Below are 11328 nucleotides of genomic sequence, written 5' to 3' on the forward strand. Positions count from 1 at the left end.
TTTGCTTCGAATGAAGATTTAAAACAAAAAACAAGTTTTCTTATTCTTTGCTATTTTAAGTGAAACACAAGGCAGTCTATGCCGCTTAAAGAGCACCCCCTGCCTGTAATTATTGGAGTTTGATTGGTAAGTCCCTCAAACACTGTGACAACACACTGTGACAAACCTGTTTCTAAACTAAGCTCCATTAGGCGACTGTTTTGGGAAAAGAGTTTTAAGAAAATAAACTCTCAATCAAAACTCTGGTAAAGGACTGGATGCAGGGCTATGTAAGAGGCATAGACTGCGCTTTGTTTCATATAAAATGGTGAATAGATTTTAAAGTTATTTTTGTTTAAAGTTTTCATTTGAAGCAAAATACAGCTCTTTGTCGTAGCATTTATGACATAATTTATCACGTAGTATACACACACTGTATAAGAATCCTTCTAGATGCTTGATTCAGCCTGATCTTCATTATAAATGAATACAAACAACTAAACTGGCCCGAGATGAAAATAGAACCATCAAATAAGATTATCTTAATCACGAAAGTGCACACATTTTTATCACTGGCTGTTCCTAGTTGGCAAATTTCTAAACAAAATATTTAGAAGACATTGATGTGAAATTTGGAAATTGAATGTATGTTTTTATTTGAACTTGAATTCGCCAGAGCATCCGATGAGATAGAACGGTTGAAGCAGGCCGCAAAGATGTCTAATGAGAAGTTAAAGACAGAGAAGAAAATAGAAGAGATGAAGGTGTCCAACCTGGAGATGAAGATCAAAACCCTCGAGACTGCTCTTGAGAAAAAGGTATGTTACCTCTGGTTTTCATGTGGACTTTAAAAAATGTACTGTATGTAGCATCCTGTTGTCATAAATATTTTAAAATAGGTACTTTATGTAGCCTATGGTTGTCATAAAAACTTTAAAATAGGCAATGTATGTAGACTTGGGTTGTCATATAAACTTTAGATAGGTATGTAGCCTCTGGTTGTCATATAGTCTTAAAATAGGTATGTAACATCTGGTTGTCATATAGACTTTGAAAAAGGTACGTAACATCTGGTTGTCATATAGACTTTGAAAAAGGTACGTAATCTGGTTGTCATATAGACTTTTAAAAAAGTATGTAACATCTGGTTGTGACTTGTCATATAGACTATCACAAAGTTATGTAACATTTGGTTGCCATATAGACTCTAAAAAAGGTATGTAGCCTCCAGTTGTCATATAGACTATCACAAAGTTATGTAACATTTGGTTGCCATATAGACTCTAAAAAAGGTGTGTAGCCTCCAGTTGTCATATAGACTATCACAAAGTTATGTATCATTTGGTTGCCATATAGTTGTCATATAGACTATCACAAAGTTATGTAACATTTGGTTGCCATATAGACTCTAAAAAAGGTGTGTAGCCTCCAGTTGTCATATAGACTATCACAAAGTTATGTATCATTTGGTTGCCATATAGACTCTAAAAAAGGTATGTAGCCTCCAGTTGTCATATAGACTATCACAAAGTTATGTATCATTTGGTTGCCATATAGACTCTAAAAAAGGTATGTAGCCTCCAGTTGTCATATAGACTATCACAAAGTTATGTAACATTTGGTTGCCATATAGACTCTAAAAAAGGTGTGCAGCCTCCAGTTGTCATATAGACTTTCACAAAGTTATGTATCATTTGGTTGCCATATAGACTCTAAAAGAGGTGTGTAGCCTCCAGTTGTCATATAGACTATCACAAAGTTATGTATCATTTGGTTGCCATATAGACTCTAAAAAAAGGTGTGTAGCCTCCAGTTGTCATATAGACTATCACAAAGTTATGTAACATTTGGTTGCCATATAGACTCTAAAAAAGGTGTGTAGCCTCCAGTTGTCATATAGACTTTCACAAAGTTATGTATCATTTGGTTGCCATATAGACTCTAAAAAAGGTATGTAGCCTCCAGTTGTCATATAGACTTTCACAAAGTTATGTAACATTTGGTTGCCATATAGACATTAAAAAAGGTGTGTAGCCTCCAGTTGTCATATAGACTTTCACAAAGTTATGTAACATTTGGTTGCCATATAGTTGTCATATAGACTATCACAAAGTTATGTAACATTTGGTTGCCATATAGACTCTAAAAAAGGTGTGTAGCCTCCAGTTGTCATATAGACTATCACACAGTTATGTAACATTTGGTTGCCATATAGACTCTAAAAAAGGTATGTAGCCTCCAGTTGTCATATAGACTTTCACAAAGTTATGTAACATTTGGTTGCCATATAGACTCTAAAAAAGGTGTGTAGCCTCCAGTTGTCATATAGACTTTCACAAAGTTATGTAACATTTGGTTGCCATATAGACTCTAAAAAAGGTATGTAGCCTCCAGTTGTCATATAGACTTTCACAAAGTTATGTAACATTTGGTTGCCATATAGTTGTCATATAGACTATCACAAAGTTATGTAACATTTGGTTGCCATATAGACTCTAAAAAAGGTGTGTAGCCTCCAGTTGTCATATAGACTATCACACAGTTATGTAACATTTGGTTGCCATATAGACTCTAAAAAAGGTATGTAGCCTCCAGTTGTCATATAGACTTTCACAAAGTTATGTAACATTTGGTTGCCATATAGACTCTAAAAAAGGTGTGTAGCCTCCAGTTGTCATATAGACTTTCACAAAGTTATGTAACATTTGGTTGCCATATAGACTCTAAACAAGGTATGTAGCCTCCAGTTGTCATATAGACTATCACAAAGTTATGTAACATTTGGTTGCCATATAGACTCTAAAAAAGGTATGTAGCCTCCAGTTGTCATATAGACTATCACAAAGTTATGTAACATTTGGTTGCCATATAGACTCTAAAAAAGGTGTGTAGCCTCCAGTTGTCATATAGACTATCACAAAGTTATGTATCATTTGGTTGCCATATAGACTCTAAAAAAGGTGTGTAGCCTCCAGTTTTCATATAGACTTTCACAAAGTTATGTAACATTTGGTTGCCATATAGACTCTAGAAAAGGTATGTAGCCTCCAGTTGTCATATAGACTTTCACAAAGTTATGTAACATTTGGTTGCCATATAGACTCTAAAAAAGGTGTGAAGCCTCCAGTTGTCATATAGACTTTCACAAAGTTATGTAACATTTGGTTGCCATATAGTTGTCATATAGACTAAAGTAATGTAACATTTGGTTGCCATATAGACTCTAAAAAAGGTGTGTAGCCTCCAGTTGTCATATAGACTATCACAAAGTTATGTAACATTTGGTTGCCATATAGACTCTAAAAAAGGTGTGTAGCCTCCAGTTGTCATATAGACTATCACAAAGTTATGTATCATTTGGTTGCCATATAGACTCTAAAAAAGGTGTGTAGCCTCCAGTTGTCATATAGACTTTCACAAAGTTATGTAACATTTGGTTGCCATACAGACTCTAAAAAAGGTGTGTAGCCTCCAGTTGTCATATAGACTTTCACAAAGTTATGTAACATTTGGTTGCCATATAGACTCTAAAAAAGGTATGTAGCCTCCAGTTGTCATATAGACTTTCACAAAGTTATGTAACATTTGGTTGCCATATAGACTCTAAAAAAGGTATGAAGCCTCCAGTTGTCATATAGACTTTCACAAAGTTATGTAACATTTGGTTGCCATATAGACTCTAAAAAAGGTGTGTAGCCTCCAGTTGTCATATAGACTTTCACAAAGTTATGTAACATTTGGTTGCCATATAGACTCTAAAAAAGGTATGTAGCCTCCAGTTGTCATATAGACTTTCACAAAGTTATGTAACATTTGGTTGCCATATAGTTGTCATATAGACTATCACAAAGTTATGTATCATTTGGTTGCCATATAGACTCTAAAAAAGGTGTGTAGCCTCCAGTTGTCATATAGACTTTCACAAAGTTATGTATCATTTGGTTGCCATATAGACTCTAAAAGAGGTGTGTAGCCTCCAGTTGTCATATAGACTATCACAAAGTTATGTATCATTTGGTTGCCATATAGACTCTAAAAAAGGTGTGTAGCCTCCAGTTGTCATATAGACTATCACAAAGTTATGTAACATTTGGTTGCCATATAGACTCTAAAAAAGGTGTGTAGCCTCCAGTTGTCATATAGACTTTCACAAAGTTATGTATCATTTGGTTGCCATATAGACTCTAAAAAAGGTATGTAGCCTCCAGTTGTCATATAGACTTTCACAAAGTTATGTAACATTTGGTTGCCATATAGACATTAAAAAAGGTGTGTAGCCTCCAGTTGTCATATAGACTTTCACAAAGTTATGTAACATTTGGTTGCCATATAGTTGTCATATAGACTATCACAAAGTTATGTAACATTTGGTTGCCATATAGACTCTAAAAAAGGTGTGTAGCCTCCAGTTGTCATATAGACTATCACACAGTTATGTAACATTTGGTTGCCATATAGACTCTAAAAAAGGTATGTAGCCTCCAGTTGTCATATAGACTTTCACAAAGTTATGTAACATTTGGTTGCCATATAGACTCTAAAAAAGGTGTGTAGCCTCCAGTTGTCATATAGACTTTCACAAAGTTATGTAACATTTGGTTGCCATATAGACTCTAAAAAAGGTATGTAGCCTCCAGTTGTCATATAGACTTTCACAAAGTTATGTAACATTTGGTTGCCATATAGTTGTCATATAGACTATCACAAAGTTATGTAACATTTGGTTGCCATATAGACTCTAAAAAAGGTGTGTAGCCTCCAGTTGTCATATAGACTATCACACAGTTATGTAACATTTGGTTGCCATATAGACTCTAAAAAAGGTATGTAGCCTCCAGTTGTCATATAGACTTTCACAAAGTTATGTAACATTTGGTTGCCATATAGACTCTAAAAAAGGTGTGTAGCCTCCAGTTGTCATATAGACTTTCACAAAGTTATGTAACATTTGGTTGCCATATAGACTCTAAACAAGGTATGTAGCCTCCAGTTGTCATATAGACTATCACAAAGTTATGTAACATTTGGTTGCCATATAGACTCTAAAAAAGGTATGTAGCCTCCAGTTGTCATATAGACTATCACAAAGTTATGTAACATTTGGTTGCCATATAGACTCTAAAAAAGGTGTGTAGCCTCCAGTTGTCATATAGACTATCACAAAGTTATGTAACATTTGGTTGCCATATAGACTCTAAAAAAGGTGTGTAGCCTCCAGTTTTCATATAGACTTTCACAAAGTTATGTAACATTTGGTTGCCATATAGACTCTAGAAAAGGTATGTAGCCTCCAGTTGTCATATAGACTTTCACAAAGTTATGTAACATTTGGTTGCCATATAGACTCTAAAAAAGGTGTGAAGCCTCCAGTTGTCATATAGACTTTCACAAAGTTATGTAACATTTGGTTGCCATATAGTTGTCATATAGACTAAAGTAATGTAACATTTGGTTGCCATATAGACTCTAAAAAAGGTGTGTAGCCTCCAGTTGTCATATAGACTATCACAAAGTTATGTAACATTTGGTTGCCATATAGACTCTAAAAAAGGTGTGTAGCCTCCAGTTGTCATATAGACTATCACAAAGTTATGTATCATTTGGTTGCCATATAGACTCTAAAAAAGGTGTGTAGCCTCCAGTTGTCATATAGACTTTCACAAAGTTATGTAACATTTGGTTGCCATACAGACTCTAAAAAAGGTGTGTAGCCTCCAGTTGTCATATAGACTTTCACAAAGTTATGTAACATTTGGTTGCCATATAGACTCTAAAAAAGGTATGTAGCCTCCAGTTGTCATATAGACTTTCACAAAGTTATGTAACATTTGGTTGCCATATAGACTCTAAAAAAGGTATGAAGCCTCCAGTTGTCATATAGACTTTCACAAAGTTATGTAACATTTGGTTGCCATATAGACTCTAAAAAAGGTGTGTAGCCTCCAGTTGTCATATAGACTTTCACAAAGTTATGTAACATTTGGTTGCCATATAGACTCTAAAAAAGGTATGTAGCCTCCAGTTGTCATATAGACTTTCACAAAGTTATGTAACATTTGGTTGCCATATAGTTGTCATATAGACTATCACAAAGTTATGTATCATTTGGTTGCCATATAGACTCTAAAAAAGGTGTGTAGCCTCCAGTTGTCATATAGACTTTCACAAAGTTATGTAACATTTGGTTGCCATATAGACTCTAAAAAAGGTGTGTAGCCTCCAGTTGTCATATAGACTTTCACAAAGTTATGTAACATTTGGTTGCCATATAGACTCTAAAAAAGGTATGTAGCCTCCAGTTGTCATATAGACTTTCACAAAGTTATGTAACATTTGGTTGCCATATAGACTCTAAAAAAGGTGTGTAGCCTCCAGTTGTCATATAGACTTTCACAAAGTTATGTAACATTTGGTTGCCATATAGACTCTAAAAAAGGTGTGTAGCCTCCAGTTGTCATATAGACTTTCACAAAGTTATGTAACATTTCGTTGCCATATAGACTCTAAACAAGGTGTGTAGCCTCCAGTTGTCATATAGACTATCACAAAGTTATGTAACATTTGGTTGCCATATAGACAAAATATAGCTATAATCTTTTGCATCTGTACGCAAATCATACACTTTTTTGTTGTGATTACTAAAGTCAATTGAATGTCATAATAAAATATAAAGGTTAAAAAATAAGTTTTGCATCAACTGATATTGTGCCCCTTTTTAAAAAAGGTATACATGTAGCCTGTGGTTGTCGTATAGTCTTTTATTCCTAATATATATTCAGTTAGTATCTAGTCGCGACCTGCCTCTTGCATGCCAAGTTGTATGCGAGAAAAAGAAAAGATAAGCTTTCAGTAAAAAATAAAAGATGAAATAGCAAGTATGCTTTAATTGATGAGAAGATACTACTTGGAAGTTGGGATTTTATGTAAATAGTATATTGTGAATAATTTGATGAGATTTCAATAGTTTGGGGTGATGAATTCATGGACTTGTAACTGTATTTTCACTGTATTTTCAGACTGAAGACATCAAACAGTTGACAGAGATCTGTGATGGTCTACTGGCCCAGGTCGGCAAATAAACGAATCCCAAGGCATTATGCCCTGGAGACCAGAGCAGTTCTCCTTTAAAGCTTTAGGCATGTGAAACGTAGCACAGTGGCTGTTTTCATGCCTGAGTGATTCCAGTCAAGCCATTGGCCAGTTATTTTTAACAGTCCTATCAAAATACTTGGATTAAAATCATAAAATAAAGTAAAATCTAAGGTGATGATTGAATACAGCCCCAAATGTCTTTATCACCAGTTTGAGTAGCGTTAGTCTGTCGGTAGAAGGGGCTACACATGCTAACTTTATGGATTGGGAATATTATGCTGCATATGGTGTGACACAATACAGTTCACTTAAAGTGTTACTGGTGCTTCATGCAGTTTAAATTATGTGTAGGAATAGTGCTTAGTATGACTGTAAGTTGTCCCTGTGAAAATGTGTTCAAATAGTAAACTAGAATTCATTTATGAGTGAGCTTGATTGGAACATTTGCAATTCATTTTAGAGGACATTTTGTCTACAGCTTTGCTTTGTCTGGTGTATTTATAATAGAAACAATTAGAATCACACACCTGTCAGAAGATTATGCTGAGTATGAATGCAAACCTATTTGCTTAATTGCTGATTATAATATATATGTTTTTCAATGTTCGCTCTGCTGTAAATTTAATTCTAGATGGAGCAGAATATTCTAATATTTTACCTTAAAATACCTAGGCATATTGTCTTCTTGTGTTTCTTTTGTTAGTGCTCACATCATTTAAACAGAAAAGATTAAGTTTATTGTATAGATATAAAGTGTATATGTGATTTTTTTGGAATTATTTTCACTGCCTGAGCCTTTGAAATTGGGGGATAAATCTGGGAAACATACAAAATAAGGCCAAAATAACTTATATAATTGCAAATATCCATGTTTTTACTTTTTTATGCATACATATTGGTGTTAATTAGCTTGTCTTGTCAAAATATTGTTTATTTTACAAGAAATACATTGCATTTATGCAATTTCATTATCAAATTGAGAAAAAAAAATTGACGGGGGGGATGAAAAAAAATTGCGATGGTTAATTGCACTTAATCGCTAGGCATAGTGATAATAATGGTCATGTTTATTATTTATAAAATGGTTTCTGTTGCTCTATTCTCCCCTTTTTCTTTCTGCATCTTTCTTTATATTTCTCATGTTATTACTATTAAGAAGTGTAAATAAAACTGGTATTCCACATTTGGTGTTGTTGTCTTTAGTTGTCTGCTTTTTGAGGGAATAATCAAGATATTTTTATAACTTTGGTATTATTGTTGCCGTCATGCAAAACCTCTAAAAGCCGGATTAAAACCATTTGAAGATATTCAAATATACCTGTATACAAAGCTGATCGAGACAAGGCCAATAACTCTGGGTTTGATAATTGTTGAGTTATTCCCCTTGTTCTACTGCTGGGGTGGGGTAAACAATCTAGCAAGATCTATTGTTTTTGCCCTGTCTGTCAGACCGTTCAGCACACATCGTTTCCTCTCAATATCGCAAGAAAGCTAAGACCCAGGAAAATGGTTTCCACTCAATAACTAGAGAACGCATGCAACCAGGAACTTAAAACTTGGCATGCAAGTTGGTCATGACCAGTAGATGGCCCTTATTGGTTTTGAGATCAGGAGGTCAAGGTTGCGGTGACCTTAGGGTGAATAAATGGTTTCTGCTCTATAACGGAAGATCCTTTGGGTCCAGGAACCTCATACTTGGTATGCCAGTTGGTCATGACCTCTTTTGTTTTTGAGATCAGAAGGTCGAGGTGACCTTTAGGTGAAGTGATATGTAGGCGGTGACCTAGGGTTGAAAAATGTTTTCCGCTCATTCACTAAAAACGCATGAACTTCATACTTGGTATGCCAGTTGGTCATGACTAGAAGATGACCCCTATTGATTTTGAGATGACCATGAGGGGGAAAAAACAGTTCCCCGTTGAATAACTTAAGAACGTTTGCACCATGGAGCTTCATACTTGGTATACTAGTTGGTCATTCTTAGTTTTTGACCCTATTGATTTAGAGATCAGTAGGTCAAAGGTCGCGGTGACATTGAGGTGAAAAAACCGTCTTCAATAATAACTAAAGAAAACTTCACCCAGGAACTTCATACTTGGTATGCCAGTTGGTCATGACAAGTAAATGTCCCCTACTCACTTTGAGGTCAAAAGTCAAGGTCGCGGTGAAAAACGGGTTTTGCTGAATAACAAAAAAAATGCTTACACATGGGAACTTCAAACTAGGTATGTCAGTTGGTCATGACCCCTATTGATTTTGGGATCAGTTGGTCAAAGGTCAAGGCCGCGGTTTATGTCGCAGTGACCGTGACGTAAAAAAAGCTTTCCGCTCAATAACTTAAGAACGCTTGCATCCAGGAACTTCATACTGTGTATGCTGGTTGGTAATGACTAGAAGATAACCCCTATTTCTAGGTCAAAGGTCTAGTTGACCTTGATGCTATATACGGTTTCCGCTTAATAACCAAAGAACGCATGGGCCCAGGGAACTTCGTACTTGGTTTGCTAGTCGGTCATGATTAGTAGATGACGCATATTGATTTCTAGGTTAGTATGTCAATGTCACAGTGACCTTCAGGTGAAAAACTTGGTGGTTACCACGTCATCACACTTCTTTCCGCACTATAACTAAAGAGCGTTTTGATCCCAGGACTTGGTCATGACCAGTAGATGGCGCCAATGTTTGTTCGTCTCCAGACCAAACGTACACTTAGCATGTCCAGCATTGATTATTTCTCACTTAGGAGGAGACGAGCGATTTTTCGAAAAAGCAATCTCTGGTTTGAATGTATGTATGTCCCTAAACGGATGTATATAGAAGTGTGGGTAAGATATACAGTAATAACAAGGTCCATCTGTTTACCTAGTGTTATGGTTGTATTCAGCCAAAGTATTCTCTCCTATTCTCTCTAATAGATGTGTTTAGCAAAATTATTATATCCTATGGTAAACTTCAGCAAAAGTATTCTCCCTTGTGGTTTTCATTAGGCAAAGTATCCCCTTTCAAGTTATTATAAATACAATCGAAACTATAGGGGCACGCCAAGTTACCAAACATTTAACGAAGGTACTTTGTCTAGTCTTTCTCAGTCAGTCAGGTACGAGACCGAAGAGACAAATTAGGGATACAAAGAGTGGTTGCGTTAGAAGAATGAATGACTCCTTCTCGTATTGTGTATTTCACAGATATAAGAACCGAGTATTTGGTAATAGTATTTGTTTTTCATTTTACGTAATGAAAATTGGCTTAGATCTAAAACATTGACTCGCCCCATTTTTTATTGCCGAATGTATCGATGGCGAGGGTAAATAAGCTCGATCACCCCCACGCCCCCTCTCGTACACACAAGCACGCGCGCACGCACACTCGTGTCGAAAATAGTTTTGAGTTTAACGTCCTATTTGTTTATCACCTTCTTTCACAGCATCGTTTTCATTGAAGGATTGTGTCTTACGTATACGAGCAGCAGGAGGCTATTATCGTGTTCTGTCATTCCTCGTACAACGACACTCATGTACGTTAGAACAGTTATCACCTATCTCTTCCTTAAATTATATAAAGTAACAATAGGGAAAAATGAATATAAGATTATTTTTATTTGCATAGCTACGATTTCCTAATGAAAGAGCAAAGTACTTCACAAAAACTTAATATGTCACTTTTCAATCCATAAGGGACATATGTGCAGCCCGTATCATTACTGAACATTTTCATTGCCAAATAGAATACCATTGGTATCCTTGCGCTGTCATGGTAGCAGTATTTTAATACACTGTTTTTACTTTTGGCATGAATGAAGAAGTAAACAAGAAACAAAAACTGTAAAAGCGTTTATTTTTTGGAACAGTTTATGGATTTCCTCCTCTTACGTTTCGATGACAATGCATTTTTTAAGATTTACAATTTGCTATATGAATCTGATATATCTAGATCCGCAGGCGGACACTACCGTGTCGCTTTAAAGGCTAGGTAAATAGCATGACATAGATGATGCTTTACTGAATAACGTTACACAATTGAAGCTACAGGGACAAGCCCGACAGCCAGATAATTTCCAAGTATATAACATTTCAGTCATTTTAGTATATTCTCCTATGGTTGTATTTAGTTAATATTCTCTCCTATTTTTCTCTCTTCAGCCAAAGGATTTTCTCCTATGGTTATATTCAGCTAAATTATTCTTCCGAATGGTTTTATTGAGCCAAAGTATTCTCTCTAATGATTGCCTTCAGTTATTGTATCCTCTTTAATGGTTTT

General features: G+C 35.5%; 1 protein-coding gene across 2 annotated transcripts in view; it reads left to right on the forward strand.

Moving 5' to 3' along the window:
* LOC128212081 (transforming acidic coiled-coil-containing protein 3-like) overlaps positions 1-8252 on the forward strand; it is a 30136-nt gene extending 21884 nt beyond the window's left edge. For both annotated transcript variants that reach the window (XM_052917337.1, XM_052917336.1), the window contains exons 18-19: positions 656-797; positions 6996-8252. In XM_052917337.1, the coding sequence (XP_052773297.1) occupies positions 656-797; positions 6996-7058 (205 nt within the window). In that variant the 3' untranslated portion in view covers positions 7059-8252. The remainder of the gene's footprint in view (positions 1-655; positions 798-6995) is intronic.
* The last annotated feature ends 3076 nt before the right edge of the window (positions 8253-11328 follow it).

The sequence above is a fragment of the Mya arenaria genome, chromosome 12, assembly GCF_026914265.1.
Source record: "Mya arenaria isolate MELC-2E11 chromosome 12, ASM2691426v1".
In the NCBI taxonomy this organism is placed as follows: Eukaryota; Metazoa; Mollusca; class Bivalvia; order Myida; family Myidae; genus Mya; species Mya arenaria.